The sequence below is a fragment of the Microcaecilia unicolor genome, chromosome 11, assembly GCF_901765095.1.
Source record: "Microcaecilia unicolor chromosome 11, aMicUni1.1, whole genome shotgun sequence".
Lineage (NCBI taxonomy): Eukaryota > Metazoa > Chordata > Amphibia > Gymnophiona > Siphonopidae > Microcaecilia > Microcaecilia unicolor.
In genome coordinates this window covers 5,419,281-5,437,277 of record NC_044041.1, presented here as the reverse complement: position 1 = coordinate 5,437,277, position 17,997 = coordinate 5,419,281, and the positions used below count along the sequence as shown (strand labels likewise).

The window sequence follows — 17,997 nt, the reverse complement described above, 5'->3', positions numbered from 1 at the left end:
CATCAAGCCCAGTATCCTTTTTCCAATAGTGGCCAATCCAGATCACAAATACCTGGCAAGATCTCAGAAAAGCTCTATACATTTTATGATGCTTAGCCCACAAATAAGCAGTGAATTTTCCCAACTCAATTTAATGATGGTCTTTGGACTTTTCCTTTAGGAAGCCGACCAGATTCTTTTTAAACCCCGCTAAGCTAACCGCCTTTACCACATTGTCTGGCAACAAATTCCAGAGTTTAATTACATGCTGAGTGAAAAAACATTTTATCCGATTCGTATTAAATTTACTACTTTGTAGCCTCAGCGCATGCCCCCTAGTCCTAGTATTTTTGGAAAGAGTAAACAAACGATTCACGTCTACCCGTTCCACTCCACTCATTATTTTATAAACCTCTTTCATATCTCCCCTCAGCCCTCTCTTCTCCAACCTGAAGAGCCCTAGACACTTCAGCCTTTCTTCATAGGGAACTCGTCCTGTCCCCTTTATCATTTTTGTCACCCTTCACTGTACCTTTTCTAATTCCACTATATCTTTTTTGAGATGAGGCGACCAGAATTAAACACAATATTCGAAGTGTGGTCACACCATGGACCAATACAAAGGCATTATAACGTCCGTACTTTTGTTTTTCATTCCTTTCCTAATAATATCTAACATTCTATTTGCTTTCTTAGCCACCGCATCACACTGAGCAGAGCATTTCAACGTATCATCAACAATGACGCCGAGATCCCTTTCTTGGTCGGTGACTCCTAACGTGGAACCTTGCATTACATAGCTATAATTCGGGTTCCTCATTCCCACATGCATCACTTTGCACTTGCTCACATTAAACGTCATCTGCCATTTAGACGCCCAGTCTCCCAGTCTCGTAAGGTCCTCTTGTAATTTTTCACAATCCTCTCGCGATTTAACAACTTTGAATAACTTTGTGTCATCAGAAAATTTAATTACCTCACTAATTACTCCCATCTCTAAATCATTTATAAATATGTTAAAAAGCAGCGGTCCCAGCACAGACACCTGGGGAACCCCACTATCTACCCTTCTCCATTGAGAATTCTGACTATTTAACCCTACTCTCTGTTTTCTATCCTTTAACCAATAGGACACTACCTCCTATCCCATGACTCTCTAATTTCCTCTGGAATCTTTCATGAAGTACTTTGTCAAACGCCACCTGGGTCCTCTTCTTCAGCTGAAGACACAAAGTGCAGGTGTTGGGGCGATGACCAGCCCCCAGACACTGAAGACACAAAACGTGTCCATCAGTGAGCGAGATCGTCTGGCTGCACCGTGTGCACTTCTTGAAGCTGCTGGTAGGCTTCAAGGACATGGGTGGAAAAATCGCGCCGGCGAAATCAAAATTTGCGATGATGCCGAAAAAAAGGCACCAAAACCGGGGAAAACCCGTACGGGCAGCTAAAATGGCCACACACGACAACGAAAGGAAACTTACGTGGAACAAAACTAAGGAAATAGAGGAAAGAAACTTTTTTCTATCTTTAAACAAAAAGACAAGCGAACTCGCTCAGAAAAAAACTCCGAAGAGCGGCAAAAAGCGGCGAAAAATGCTGCGAGGGTCTCCTGACCGAAAAACAGGCGTCCTGAGCCACGGAAAAAAAGAGACTGAGGAGCACGCTCTTGTTCGAGCGGGAAGATGGTCGCGCATGCGCGATGCGCGCGAGGGCTAGCAAACATTGTTGCTAGGAAGATCTTCCAATCCTGGGGCTGCTGTTGGACATCACCCATCAGTGAGAACAAGCAGCCTGCTTGTCCTCGGAGAAAGCGAATGCTACATACCTGTAGAAGGTATTCTCCGAGGACAGCAAGCTGATTGTTCTCACTGATGAGTGACGTCCACGGCAGCCCCTCCAATCGGAATTCTCACTAGCAAAGTCATTTGCTAGTCCTCGCGCGCCCGCGCGCACCGCACATGCGCGGCCGTCTTCCCGCCCGAAACCGGCTCGAGCCGGCCAGTCTCAAATGTAGCAAAAGAGATACAAGGGAAGACACAACTCCAAAGGGGAGGCGGGCGGGTTTGTGAGAACAATCAGCCTGCTGTCCTCGGAGAATACCTTCTACAGGTATGTAGCATTCGCTTTCTCCGAGGACAAGCAGGCTGCTTGTTCTCACTGATGGGGTATCCCTAGCCCCCAGGCTCACTCAAAACAACAACCATGGTCAATTGGGCCTCGCAATGGCGAGGACATAACTGAGATTGACCTAAAAAATTACCAACTAACTGAGAGTGCAGCCTGGAACAGAACAAACAGGGCCCTCGGGGGGTGGAGTTGGATCCTAAAGCCCAAACAGGTTCTGAAGAACTGACTGCCCGAACCGACTGTCGCGTCGGGTATCCTGCTGCAGGCAGTAATGAGATGTGAATGTGTGGACAGATGACCACGTCGCAGCTTTGCAAATTTCTTCAATGGAGGCTGACTTCAAGTGGGCTACCGACGCAGCCATGGCTCTAACATTATGAGCCGTGACATGACCCTCAAGAACCAGCCCCGCCTGGGCGTAAGTGAAGGAAATGCAATCTGCTAGCCAATTGGATATGGTGCGTTTCCCCACAGCCACTCCCCTCCTATTGGGATCAAAAGAAACAAACAATTGGGCGGACTGTCTGTTGGGCTGTGTCCGCTCCAGATAGAAGGCCAATGCTCTCTTGCAGTCCAATGTGTGCAGCTGACGTTCAGCAGGGCAGGAATGAGGACGGGGAAAGAATGTTGGCAAGACAATTGCCTGGTTCAGATGGAACTCCGACACGACCTTTGGCAGGAACTTAGGGTGAGTGCGGAGGACTACTGTTATGATGAAATTTTGTGTAAGGGGCCTGGGCTACCAGGGCCTGAAGCTCACTGACTCTACGAGCTGAAGTAACTGCCACCAAGAAAATGACCTTCCAAGTCAAGTACTTCAGATGGCAGGAATTCAGTGGCTCAAAAGGAGGTTTCATCAGCTGGGTGAGAACGACATTGAGATCCCATGACACTGTAGGAGGCTTGACAGGGGGCTTTGACAAAAGCAAACCTCTCATGAAGCGAACAACTAAAGGCTGTCCCGAGATCGGCTTACCTTCCACATGGTAATGGTATGCACTGATTGCACTAAGGTGAACTCTTACAGAGTTGGTCTTGAGACCAGACTCAGACAAGTGCAGAAGGTATTCAAGCAGGGTCTGTGTAGGACAAGAGCGAGGATCTAGGGCCTTGCTGTCACACCAGACGGCAAACCTCCTCCATAGAAAGAAGTAACTCCTCTTAGTGGAATCTTTCCTGGAAGCAAGCAAGACACGGGAGACACCCTCTGACAGACCCAAAGAGGCAAAGTCTACGCTCTCAACATCCAGGCCGTGAGAGCCAGGGACCGGAGGTTGGGATGCAGAAGAGCCCCTTCGTCCTGCGTGATGAGAGTCGGAAAACACTCCAATCTCCACGGTTCTTCGGAGGACAATTCCAGAAGAAGAGGGAACCAGATCTGACGCGGCCAAAAAGGAGCAATCAGAATCATGGTGCCTCGGTCTTGCTTGAGTTTCAACAAAGTCTTCCCCACCAGAGGAATGGGAGGATAAGCATACAGCAGGCCCTCCCCCCAATCCAGGAGGAAGGCATCCGATGCCAGTCTGCCGTGGGCCTGAAGCCTGGAACAGAACTGAGGGACTTTGTGGTTGGCTCGAGATGCGAAGAGATCCACCAAGGGGGTGCCCCACGCTTGGAAGATCTGGCGCACCACTCGGGAGTTGAGCGACCACTCGTGAGGTTGCATAATCCTGCTCAACCTGTCGGCCAGACTGTTGTTTACGCCTGCCAGATAAGTGGCTTGGAGCACCATGCCGTGACGGCGAGCCCAGAGCCACATGCTGACGGCTTCCTGACACAGGGGGCGAGATCCGGTGCCCCCCTGCTTGTTGACATAATACATGGCAACCTGGTTGTCTGTCTGAATTTGGATAATTTGGTGGGACAGCCGATCTCTGAAAGCCTTCAGAGCGTTCCAGATCGCTCGCAACTCCAGAAGATTGATCTGTAGATCTCGTTCCTGGAGGGACCAGCTTCCTTGGGTGTGAAGCCCATCGACATGAGCTCCCCATCCCAGGAGAGACGCATCCGTGCTCAGCACTTTTTGTGGCTGAGGAATTTGGAAAGGACGTCCCAGAGTCAAATTGGACCAAATCGTCCACCAATACAGGGATTCGAGAAAACTCGTGGACAGGTGGATCACGTCTTCTAGATCCCCAGCAGCCTGAAACCACTGGGAAGCTAGGGTCCATTGAGCAGATCTCATGTGAAGGCGGGCCATGGGAGTCACATGAACTGTGGAGGCCATGTGGCCCAGCAATCTCAACATCTGCCGAGCTGTGATCTGCTGTGACGCTCGCACCCGCGAGACGAGGGACAACAAGTTGTTGGCTCTCGCCTCTGGGAGATAGGCGCGAGCCGTCCGAGAATCCAGCAGAGCTCCTATGAATTCGAGTCTCTGCGCTGGGAGAAGATGGGACTTTGGGTAATTTATCACAAACCCCAGTAGCTCCAGGAGGCGAATAGTCATCTGCATGGACTGCAGGGCTCCTGCCTCGGACGTGTTCTTCACCAGCCAATCGTCGAGATATGGGAACACGTGCACGCCCAGCCTGCGAAGTGCTGCTGCTACTACAGCTAAGCACTTTGTGAACACCCTGGGCGCAGAGGCGAGCCCAAAGGGTAGCACACAGTACTGGAAGTGACGTGTGCCCAGCTGAAATCGCAGATACTGTCTGTGAGCTGGCAGTATCGGGATGTGTGTATAGGCATCCTTCAAGTCCAGAGAGCATAGCCAATCGTTTTGCTGAATCATGGGAAGTAGGGTGCCCAGGGAAAGCATCCTGAACTTTTCTTTGACCAGATATTTGTTCAGGGCCCTTAGGTCTAGGATGGGACGCATCCCCCCTGTTTTCTTTTCCACAAGGAAGTACCTGGAATAGAATCCCAGCCCTTCTTGCCCGGATGGCACGGGCTCGACCGCATTGGCGCTGAGAAGGGCGGAGAGTTCCTCTGCAAGTACCTGCTTGTGCTGGAAGCTGTAAGACTGAGCTCCCGGTGGACAATTTGGAGGTTTTGAGGCCAAATTGAGGGTGTATCCTTGCCGGACTATTTGGAGAACCCACTGATCGGAGGTTATGAGAGGCCACCTTTGGTGAAAAGCTTTCAACCTCCCTCCGACTGGCAGGTCGCCCGGCACTGACACTTGGATGTCGGCTATGCTCTGCTGGAGCCAGTCAAAAGCTCGCCCCTTGCTTTTGCTGGGGAGCCGAGGGGCCTTGCTGAGTCGCACGCTGCTGACGAGAGCGAGCGCGCTGGGGCTTAGCCTGGGCCGCAGGCTGTCGAGAAGGAGGATTGTACCTACGCTTGCCAGAAGAGTAGGGAACAGTCTTCCTTCCCCCGAAAAATCGTCTACCTGTAGAGGTAGAAGCTGAAGGCTGCCGGCGGGAGAACTTGTCGAATGCGGTGTCCCGCTGGTGGAGCTGCTCTACCACCTGCTCGACTTTCTCTCCAAAAATGTTATCCGCACGGCAAGGCGAGTCCGCAATCCGCTGCTGGATTCTATTCTCCAGGTCGGAGGCACGCAGCCATGAGAGCCTGCGCATCACCACACCTTGAGCAGCGGCCCTGGACGCAACATCAAAGGTGTCATACACCCCTCTGGCCAGGAATTTTCTGCACGCCTTCAGCTGCCTGACCACCTCCTGAAAAGGCTTGGCCTGCTCGGGGGGGAGAGCATCAACCAAGCCCGCCAACTGCCGCACATTGTTCCGCATGTGTATGCTCGTGTAGTGCTGGTAAGACTGGATTTTGGCCACGAGCATAGAGGAATGGTAGGCCTTCCTCCCAAAGGAGTCCAAGGTTCTAGAGTCCTTGCCCAGGGGCGCCGAAGCATGCTCCCCAGAACTCTTGGCCTTCTTTAGGGCCAGATCCACAACTCCAGAATCATGAGGCAACTGAGTGCGCATCAGATCTGGGTCCCCATGGATCCGGTACTGGGACTCGATCTTCTTGGGGATGTGGGGATTAGTTAAGGGTTTCGTCCAGTTCGCAAGCAATGTCTTTTTCAGGACATGGTGCAAGGGAACAGTGGACGCTTCCTTAGGTGGAGAAGGATAGTCCAGGAGCTCAAACATTTCAGCCCTGGGCTCGTCCTCCACAACCACTGGGAAGGGGATGGCCGTAGACATCTCCCGGACAAAGGAAGCGAAAGACAGACTCTCAGGAGGAGAAAGCTGCCTTTCAGGGGAGGGAGTAGGATCAGAGGGAAGACCCTCAGACTCCTCGTCAGAGAAATATCTGGGGTCTTCCTCTTCCTCCCACGAGGCCTCACCTTCGGTGTCAGACACAAGTTCACGAACCTGTGTCTGCAACCTCGCCCGGCTCGACTCGGTGGAGCCATGTCCACGATGGGGGCGTCGAGAGGTAGACTCCCTCGCCCGCATCGGCGAAGCTCCCTCCGCCGACGTAGTCGGGGAGCCTTCCTGGGAGGTGGCCACAGTCGGCACCGCACGCGGTACCGACGTCGGGGACCTCACCCCGGGCGATGGGCCAACCGGCGCCACGCTCGACGGTACCGGAGGCGCAAGCACCGCCGGTACCGGAGGGGTAGGGCGCAACAGCTCTCCCAGAATCTCTGGAAGAACGGCCCGGAGGCTCTCGTTCAGAGCGGCTGCAGAGAAAGGCAAAGAGGTCGATGCAGGCGTCGACGTCAGAACCTGTTCCGGGTGAGGAGGCTGGTCCGGGCTGTCCAGAGTGGAGCGCATCGACACCTCCTGAACAGAGGGTGAGCGGTCCTCTCGGTGCCGATGCCTGCTGGGTGCCGACTCCCTCGGCGACCCAGAGCTCTCGGTGCCGAAGTGGGGAGGCGACCGGTGTCGATGCTTCTTCGACTTTTTCCGAAGCATGTCACCGGAGCTCCCCGGCACCGACGAGGAGGACGTAGAATCCAGCCGTCGCTTCCTCGGGGCCGAGGCCGAAGGAGGTCGGTCTCGGGGGGGCTGTACCGCAGGAGCCCTCAGGGTAGGAGGAGACCCACCCGAAGGCTCACCGCCACCAGCAGGGGAATGGACAGCCCTCACCTGCACTCCTGACGATGCACCACCGTCCGATGACATCAGCAGACGAGGTCCCGGTACCACCGACGTCGATGCAGTCGCCCGATACCTTGGCGCCGATGCAGAGGCTCGATGCCTCGATGCACTCGATGCAGTGGCGGCCGAGGAAGATGGTCTGGACGCTGACGACGTCGATGCACTCGAAGATCCCGGTGCCGATGCCGACGAAGAGCCCGAGAACAACACGTTCCACTGGGCTAATCTCGCTACCTGAGTCCGCCTTTGAAGCAGGGAACACAGACTACAGTTCTGAGGGCGGTGCTCAGCCCCCAGACACTGAAGACACGACGAGTGTCGATCAGTGAGCGAGATTACCCGGGCGCACTGGGTGCACTTCTTGAAGCCGCTGGAAGGCTTCGATGTCATGGGCGGAAAAATCACGCCGGCGAAATCAAAGTCCGAAATGACGGAAAAAGAGCACCAAAAAATTTTTAAGGGAGAAAATCTCGACCGAGGCCGAAAAGAGGCCTACCCCGACGACGAAAGAAAACTTATCGGGGCAAAAAGCTGGAAGTACGGGAAGGGGTAACACGAAACCCGGGGGGGGGGGGGGGTTTCGGAGCACTTCCCGACAGAAAGACTTTTCCGAAGAAAAAACACGTCAAAATAAATTTTGGACGCGCAAGGTCAACTTTCCGGGGCCCGACACGGCGAAACACGACCGTACCGAGTGCGGACAAAAGAAGACTGGCCGGCGGTGCGCGCGGGCGCGTGAGGACTAGCAAAGGACTTTGCTAGTGAGAATTCCGATTGGAGGGGCTGCCGTGGACGTCACCCATCAGTGAGAACAAGCAGCCTGCTTGTCCTCGGAGAAAACATTTTACACTAGTAAAAAAGGCCCGTTTCTGACAGAAATGAAACTGGCACTAGCAAGGTTTTCCTCGGAGTGTATACTTTTGACAGAGTGTGTTTGACAGTGACTGTGTGTGAGAGAGAGTGAATGTGCGAGTGTGTGTGTGTGACAGAGAGAGAGTGAGACTGTCTCCTCTGGCCCCTGCCCCCCCTCCAGCCACTCAGCGATACTTCTCTCTCCCCTGCCCCCCCCCCCCCCCGTAGCCACCCAGCGATTCTCCTCTCTCCCCTGCCCCCCCCTCCAGCCACCCAGCGATTCTCCTCTCTCCCCTGCCCCCCCTCTCCAGCCACCCAGCAATTCTTCTCTGTTCCCTGCTCCCCCTCTCCAGCCACCCAGCAATTCTCCTCTCTCCCCTGCCCCCCCTCCAGGCACCCACCAATTCTCCATCGCTCCTTTGAAAGCCCTGACCGTCTGTAGCCTTCCATTCGAGTTCGTTCCCTGTGAGTCCTGCGTTCTGACATCATTTCCTCTTTCTGCGAGGGCAGGACTCTGAGGGAACGAACTGGAAGGGAAGGCTACAGACAGGCAGGGCTTTCAAAGGAGCGACGGAGAATCGGTGGGTGCCTGAAGAGGGGGACAGAGGAGAAAGGAGAGTGACATGATGGAGACTGGGGCACCGGTGAGCACAACACAGGATGATGCAAGCGACGGCAGTGGCTGACGAAAAATAGTGGATTTTGAAGAGCTGAGGGTGAGTGAAACATGTCCAATAGCTGCCCTGGGGTGCAGAAGAAGGGTGAGATGTGAAGGTGGCGAGGGAAGGAGAGTAATGGCCACCATTCTTATATCCTATCCTATATAATAAAAAGCACCTCCAACGTTCTGAAGCTGACTCCATGGCACTGTGACGTTGCGGGACAGTGAGAGCCAATGAAACGCTGAACTACAGACTTATGAACCCTACACTGCCACAGTGCCAAGGAGTCAGCTTCAGAGCGTTGGAGGTGCTTTTTATTAAATAGGATAATATCACAATCCAGTTTTCTCCACACATACACCTATTCTCAGCCCAAGTTTGCTACCAGTGTTTCTCAAGTGGGATAATCTAATTTTCAGGATATGCATGAGACAAATTTGCATATATTGCCTCTATTGCATGAAGATCTATCTCATATATATTCATTCTGGATACCTTAAAAACTAGACTAGCCGGGCTAGGTGCTAATCCAGGGCCCACTTGAGAAATACTGTGCCAGAAGGATGTCAACAGGCAGATGGAGCAAGGACAAGGCATGCATTAGCTCACCTGAATTGTGAACACTCCTGAGGCAAGAGAGGGAGGCATTTAACCGTGCGCACTCTTCGCTGGTTGCGCCAAACTTCATCACCTTCTCACACACCTGCTCCTCTCCTATTTCTAGCAGCCCTTCCAACGTTAGCTGGCCAGAGTTAATTTCCTGCAAGAAAGCAAAGAAAAAATGCTAATAAAACTGAGCAACCAGAGAGGTGATTTATGGGTCTGGATGGCCTTTCTGCAACTGTAATTGGAGTTCATTTCAGAATTTAAAAAATGATGAGCTTTCAGAAAGTTAACTGTACAGTCCCTCTTTTTCTTTAAAAGTATATATACACAGACAGTACAGCATGCTCAGGGCCAGCTTTAAGCAGGAGTGACGGGGCAGACGCACATGGCCTCGCTCTCCTTGGGGCCTCACCCCAGCATGTTCTCCTGTCTCCAAACCCCCCACTTTACCTTAAAATGTGCATTTCTCCATAGAGGGCTCAGGGCAGCAGCAGGGATTCACATAGGCTGTCTGCCACTGACACTGGAGCCTGCTCTCTGCTGTGTTCTGCCTCCTTCTGACATAACTTCCTGCTTCCACAAGAGCGGAACGCAGCAGACAGCAGGCTCCAGAGTTGGTGACAGATGACCTATGCAAATCACTGCTGCTGCCCTGAGCCATCTATGGAGAAACGCACGTTTTAAAGTGGAAAGGGGGTTCAGAGATAGGGGAACATATCAGACCACTGGGGGGCCCCCTAAACTGGTCCACAGAGGGCCCCACAATTGGTAAGGCAAGCCCTGAGCAGCTGAGAGGTTTATGGCTGAAACACTCTGGACCATATGGGCTTTGCAAACTCTTATAAACAGGTTACAACAGCACAACGTGAAGATACAGGGGCTAATGTAATAAGCTGATTGTTAGAACTGTGCACTGAGCTTCAGCACATGGTGGTATTCTAATGCACACACTGCAAAAACCTTTACTTCCAATGCAGCAAACTAATGGCAATGCACTGTCAGAACAAACCCACAAACATCAACACCCCAGATTATACCCTCCCTATCTCAGACAGCCTGAAAATTCTGTGTTACAATCGATCATAACCTCACACTAGAGAACCAAGTGAAATCTACAACAAAGAAAATGTTCCACTCAATGTGGAAACTCAAACGCGTGAAACCATTCTTCCCGAGGGAAACATTTCGCAACTTGATACAATCAATGGTACTAAGCCATGTAGACTACAGCAACGGAATTTATGCGGGATGCAAAGAACAAATTATAAAGAAACTTCAGACCGCTCAAAACACGGCAGCCAGGCGTATACTCTGGGAAGGACTAGGACTGCACATCTAACTCATAGGCTCCACCAGAATTCTGTTGTTCTCAGTCTCCACGCATCTGCTGATAGGAGTACATAACCCATCCTTCCTTAGCGTCAGCAGCAGATGAATCCAGAGACTTGTGGGTGTGACCATCTACCAGCAGGTGGAGGGAGAGAGCGCTGAACTGAACTGTCTTTAGGATGGAAATCTTCTTGGTCAGTCAGTATTCTCTATCTCCAGTAGGTGGATAGACTGTCTCTCACAAGCTCCTAGTCTCCTCTGATGGTGGCTCCTGTTCTCTCTCAGTTCAGTGGACCTTTGGGGTGCGTGACTGAGCACCCCAAAGGTGATACCAGGTCCCTTCTCCACTCCTCTCCTCCATTCTCCTTCCTCACTGACAAAAAAATAATAATAATAATAATTTTGTAAGCCAGTTTTAGATCCCTTTCATGTGTCCCCCACGTTAGAGAACGTTATTACCTTGAATGTGGCTGAAAGAGGGCATTGTACACCATTCTGCCAGCTCTGACCTACTGCTAATCTCAGTACCAGGGAGACTCTTTGCCAGTGGGGCACAATCTCTGATCTGCAATTAACTGTGAGTAAATGTGCTTATTCAAAGGACTTTTTCAAAGAGATTAGTCTTCACGTGTCAACTGGTGTGCCAAGGTTATACAGCAGCAACAAGTCCTAGAGGCCTGCGTGTATGCAGGTCCCTGGAGCACATTTAGTGGGTACCGCAGTACACTTAAGGCAGGCGGACCCAGGCCCATCCCCCCCTACCTGTAACACTTGTGCTGGTAAATGGGAGCCCTCCAAAACCCACTGTACCCACATGTAGTTGCCCCCTTCACCCCTAAGAGCTTTGGTAGTGTTGTACATTTGTGGGTAGTGGGTTTGGGAGGGGGGGGGGGAGTTGGGGGGCTCAGCACCCAAAGTAAGGGAGCTATGCATCTGGGAGGTTTTTCTGAAGTCCACCGCACTTGACCCCTAGGGTGCCCAGCTGGTGTCCTGGCATGTCAGCGGGACCAGTGCGCTACAAATGCTGGCTCCTCCCACGACCAAATGCCTTGGATTTCGCCGGGATGGAGATGGCCGGCATTTTTTTTCCATTATCGCTGAAAAACAAACCCGGCCATCTCAAACCTGGCGAACTCCAAGGCATTTGGCTGGGCTAAACCGTATTATCGAAAAAAAAAAGATGACCGGCCATCTTTTTCGATAATACGGTTCCGGCCAGCTGTAGCGCCGCCGCCAACATAGATCGCCGGCAATCTATTTGGCCGGCGACGTTCGATTATGCCCCTCCACGTAAGCCACATTGAGCCTGCAAATAGGTGGGAAAATGTGGGATACAAATGTAATAAACAAATAGTGCACATCGTTGCTGTTTCATGACACCGTTTTCTGGTTTGGGTGAAAGGTTTTTTTACTGAATGTTGATTGGCCCATGCACTAACAGGAGGAGAAAAAAAAGACTTTTCTCCTCCCCCCAAATCTGCTCCAGGGCACCAATGGCACGGGCACCCAGAAAGAAGCCCATGACAGACAGCCTTCAAAGGTGCAGCACACCCCCCCCCCCCCCCCCATAGACCAATAATACATGGTCCTGGGGAGGCATCCAATGGAATCCTCCTCATACATCACCATCATCTTGAAAGCAGTTGGTGCCTGACACCTAGCAATATGCTGGAATGCACCACTAGAGGTTAGTCTGCCAAATAAGTGTGCTCTCTTATTAGACAGGCTGACTTTGAGCAGTGCAGTCCCACATCGAACTAGGGGTCAGGTGCCACCATTTTGCAAGATAGTGGCAGAAGAGAATGAGCATCACTCCTGCCTTCTGTCCCAAGGTGAACAGGGCGTAGGGCAGGGCGAGGAATGTACAAAGCACACTTTGGTCACCATGGACCTGTGTTGATAGAGGGGGTATAGGGTGTCCAAGGACCACTTGAGCCATCAGGGATCTTTGCTGACAAGGGTCATCTGAGATGAAGGGCTGCACTTCACCTGAGAAGGTCCTTTGGTCCCAAACTACAATCTTTACTCCAGCCCTGAGGTGAAATAAAGATTCATCATAGATTCATAAGCGAAGTACAAAAGCATGCCAAAATTTAGTGCGGTTTTCACATCTGTAGGAATTATAGATTTGGGGGGGGGGGGGCATGTATTTTGCACGCCCACCATGCTCCCCTTTAGCACAGTGGGGTTTCTTGGCTAATTTTTCCACATTAAAGAATTTTACTACATCTGAAAAAGCTAGAAGTAAACCCTTTCAGTTGTCTTCCTAGTACCATCTCTCTATATAAAAGGCAACACCAACGTTCTATGAAGCCTCCAGCCGGAAGTGTGAAGGGGGCGAGATATCCGGTTTCCCTATGAGTGTCTGCCCCGCCCTCTCTGTAACACAGTCAGTGAAGGAAAACAGCAGAGCACGAAATCAAATCGCTGGCTCTGTAACAGTGAAGGACTCAGAGGGGGGAGGGGAGAGAGGCCAGAGGGCAGGGACACACACACTCCCACATGCACACAGAAGAAAACATTGCTAGCCCCCGTTTCATTTGCTTCAGAAACGGGGCTTTTTTACTATCTCTCTATATAAAAGGCAACACCAACGTTCTATGAAGCCTCCAGCCGGAAGTGTGAAGGGGGCGAGATATCCGGTTTCCCTATGAGTGTCTGCCCCGCCCTCTCTGTAACACAGTCAGTGAAGGAAAACAGCAGAGCAGGAAATCAAATCGCTGGCTCTGTAACAGTGAAGGACTCAGAGGGGGGAGGGGAGAGAGGCCAGAGGGCAGGGACACACACTCCCACATGCACACAGAAGAAAACATTGCTAGCCCCCGTTTCATTTGCTTCAGAAACAGGGCTTTTTTACTATCTCTCTATATAAAAGGCAACACCAACGTTCTATGAAGCCTCCAGCCGGAAGTGTGAAGGGGGCGAGATATCCGGTTTCCCTATGAGTGTCTGCCCCGCCCTCTCTGTAACACAGTCAGTGAAGGAAAACAGCAGAGCACGAAATCAAATCGCTGGCTCTGTAACAGTGAAGGACTCAGAGGGGGGAGGGGAGAGAGGCCAGAGGGCAGGGACACACACTCCCACATGCACACAGAAGAAAACATTGCTAGCCCCCGTTTCATTTGCTTCAGAAACGGGGCTTTTTTACTATCTCTCTATATAAAAGGCAACACCAACGTTCTATGAAGCCTCCAGCCGGAAGTGTGAAGGGGGCGAGATATCCGGTTTCCCTATGAGTGTCTGCCCCGCCCTCTCTGTAACACAGTCAGTGAAGGAAAACAGCAGAGCACGAAATCAAATCGCTGGCTCTGTAACAGTGAAGGACTCAGAGGGGGGAGGGGAGAGAGGCCAGAGGGCAGGGACACACACACTCCCACATGCACACAGAAGAAAACATTGCTAGCCCCCGTTTCATTTGCTTCAGAAACGGGGCTTTTTTACTATCTCTCTATATAAAAGGCAACACCAACGTTCTATGAAGCCTCCAGCCGGAAGTGTGAAGGGGGCGAGATATCCGGTTTCCCTATGAGTGTCTGCCCCGCCCTCTCTGTAACACAGTCAGTGAAGGAAAACAGCAGAGCACGAAATCAAATCGCTGGCTCTGTAACAGTGAAGGACTCAGAGGGGGGAGGGGAGAGAGGCCAGAGGGCAGGGACACACACACTCCCACATGCACACAGAAGAAAACATTGCTAGCCCCCGTTTCATTTGCATCAGAAACGGGGCTTTTTTACTATCTCTCTATATAAAAGGCAACACCAACGTTCTATGAAGCCTCCAGCCGGAAGTGTGAAGGGGGCGAGATATCCGGTTTCCCTATGAGTGTCTGCCCCGCCCTCTCTGTAACACAGTCAGTGAAGGAAAACAGCAGAGCACGAAATCAAATCGCTGGCTCTGTAACAGTGAAGGACTCAGAGGGGGGAGGGGAGAGAGGCCAGAGGGCAGGGACACACACACTCCCACATGCACACAGAAGAAAACATTGCTAGCCCCCGTTTCATTTGCATCACAAACGGGGCTTTTTTACTATCTCTCTATATAAAAAGCAACACCAACGTTCTATGAAGCCTCCAGCCGGAAGTGTGAAGGGGGCGAGATATCCGGTTTCCCTATGAGTGTCTGCCCCGCCCTCTCTGTAACACAGTCAGTGAAGGAAAACAGCAGAGCACGAAATCAAATCGCTGGCTCTGTAACAGTGAAGGGCTCAGAGGGGGGAGGGGAGAGAGGCCAGAGGGCAGGGACACACACACTCCCACATGCACACAGAAGAAAACATTGCTAGCCCCCGTTTCATTTGCATCAGAAACGGGGCTTTTTTACTATCTCTTTATATAAAAGGCAACACCAACGTTCTATGAAGCCTCCAGCCGGACGTGTGAAGGGGGCGAGATATCCGGTTTCCCTATGAGTGTCTGCCCCGCTCTCTCTGTAACACAGTCAGTGAAGGAAAACAGCAGAGCACAAAATCAAATCGCTGGCTCTGTAACAGTGAAGGACTCAGAGGGGGGAGGGGAGAGAGGCCAGAGGGCAGGGACACACACACTTCCACATGCACACAGAAGAAAACATTGCTAGCCCCCGTTTCATTTGCATCAGAAACGGGCCTTTTTTACTAGTACTGTAATACTTGTATCACCTTTATTTTATTTATTTATTTATTGGAATTTACTAAACATCTTTATAGAGAGATTCACCCAAGGCAGTGTATAGCAGGTACAGATTAACATAAAACTTACAACTGTGTTAACAGCATAACAACAGTAAAATGACCAAATAAAGCATAAATACAATCCATGAGGTAAATCTGAAAATGACAAATTGAAACCTAATAATAGGATTAACATGAAATAGTATCAGAAGTTTTCTCTGTCAGATTTTATCCTACTGCACTTTCAGTCTATCATGTCTTCATTGCTAACACTCTGACTTCTCACTATCCCACTATTTCAAGATTTATGAAGGGGCTTCTTCATTGGAAATCACAGCTCTCAGAAGTTTCCTGTGCCACTGGGGGACCTCTTGTGCCACTTTGCCTCCAGGGACCTGGGACCCTGGTTGCCTCCTTGCTCAATCTCTCTTGCTCAGCCAACCAGTTTGGCGGGGGGAGGGGTGAGCTCATCTAAGCAAGTTTTGGTGGTGTCATACATAGTAACATAGAAGATGACGGCAGAAAATGACCTGCACGGTCCATCCAGTCTGCCCAACAAGATAAACTCATATGTGCTAGTTTTTGTTTATACCTTACCTTGATTTGTATCAGACCGTAGAAGTCTTGCCCAGCACTAGCCCTGCCTCCCAACCACCAGTCTCTGGCACCCAATCTTGGCTAAGCTTCTGAGGATCCATTCCTTCTAAACAGGATTCTTTTAATAATTGTCTTGACCATGCCTCAAGAGATGTTCAAGTACTTTGCAGCTCTTTTATATCGATCTCCTGATCTGTGCTTTTTCACAGCTTTGTCCCACAAATTATTACCAGCAGCTTGGTGCTCATGATTCAGGCTTTTGCTTTGAAAAGCTCTACCCAGCAAAGAGAACCAAGAAGAACTGCAGAATTTTTCCATTGACAGGCAGAAAATAATCAGGCATGCAAGTGGGTAATATCATTGCACAGGACACAACAGCTCTTCCAGAATTCAGGACTAATATAACATTCTGAGAACATGCCACTCTTCCCACATGCAGTGGTCTCAGCCTTGTTTTTCCATCTGTTGAACGGATGTGAAAACAAAGCCCTCCCTATTCATCATTTTTCTGCGAAAATAGGAAGTTGCGTCAGCGGAGGGCGGAACAGATAGAGCGAGGGAAGGCCCGACGGTCCACATTTCTTTTACGTGCAGGGCAGGCGCGAGGGGCTGCGCCTCGCCTCGGATTCCGACATTCTTTTTAAAGGTAGGATGCGGGAGCTGGTCGGGGGGGGGGGGGGGGGTGTCGATGCGCCGAGGGGGGGTGGTATATTCCCAGTCACGCTCATTGGCCATTATTATCGGTCATCATTATATATGGCTCAATGATTCTCATGAATGGGATGTAAACGTAAAGTGGCGTAGCAGGGGGGGGGAGGGGCGGTCCGCCCCGGGTGTCAGCTCATGGGGGTGCTCCCTGCCAGCTCCCCCCCCCCTCGGCGCATCAACACCCCCCCCCCCCGAGGGGGGGAGCTGGCAGGGAGCACCCCCATGAGCTGACACCCGGGGCGGACCGCCCCTCCCGCCCCCCCCCTGCTACGCCACTTTACGTTTACATCCCATTCATGAGAATCATTGAGCCATATATAATGATGACCGATAATAATGGCCAATGAGCGTGACTGGGAATATACCATAAAACAAGAATATCCCAACCATTCATGTTGTGAATTATAAGAAAACGTTCACAATATAAAGAGGAGAGAAACAAACACCGTCTCCCCCAATATATCCCTTAGACACCAACATTATCTATTCAACAATATGACCCTTTCCAAATGGGATAACTTGGCCCAATAAGACTCCCAAATATCCTGAAATTTCTTCCACCTCCGCAGATCAGCATTCCCAGCACTCGTACAGTCTATATGTGCTAAGTCAAACATCAAAGTACGCCAGGAAGAGACCTGCGGAAAGGCAGAGACCTGCCACACAAGCAAAACAGCCTCTCTCAATAACACCATTTCCTTAGCTATAAGGAGAGAATTAGCCTCTGATATACCCAAGTGACAGTCAAACTGTCAAAAGAGGACACTTTCAAAACAGTAAGGAGAATGAAAGTGCAAACAACCACTGAGTATAATCCACACCTTACGAAAAAATATTTTGTACTCAAGGGCAGTGCCAAACATATGACTAAGAGTAGCCCTGGTAGCACCACACTTAGGACCCCCCCCCCCCCCCCCCAGCAGACTCTAAATCTGCTCTATGAGCCGTCCATGGGGATACATATATCCTATGTAACAACTTAAATTCTTGTTCTCTGTGTAACGCATTATCTGACACGGTAGGTATAGTAATAAAAGCTACCGCCAGCTGACCCACCTCCAGCACACAAACAAGATCACTACCCCATGCCTGAGCCAACTTCTCATACAAAGAAGAAAGTAATAAGGCGAACAAAAAGAATTTGTAATGTCCCAGCCTAGGAGGGCGAGCCTCAAATAGTTGTAAACAAGTCTGCACTTTCCCAACTCCATCTCTTCCCAAATACTCCAAAGGTAAAATACCTCTATAATGCTGCAACTGACCACTCAATTCACTCCCTGCACCTGCCACTCCCTAAAGACTCTGTTTCAACAGTGGCGACAAAAACAGAGAAAAAGATCACAGGCTGCACTGTTCCTGCTCATGGCTGCCGGTCCTGCCTTCCTCTGACATAATTTCCTGTTCTGGAGCAGAACCAGTTAGCCATGAGTGGGAACAGTGCGGCCCCGCAATTTTTTTCATTGTTTTTACCACTGCT

General features: G+C 50.9%; 1 protein-coding gene across 1 annotated transcript in view; it reads right to left on the bottom strand.

The window, feature by feature from the left end:
- Nucleotides 1–17,997, bottom strand: part of LOC115480048 (kinase suppressor of Ras 2-like) — a 577,290-nt gene that overhangs the window by 450,220 nt on the left and 109,073 nt on the right. Inside the window, exon 3 of the mRNA XM_030218456.1 lies at nucleotides 9,242–9,392. Coding sequence (XP_030074316.1) covers nucleotides 9,242–9,392 — 151 coding nt within the window. The remainder of the gene's footprint in view (nucleotides 1–9,241; nucleotides 9,393–17,997) is intronic.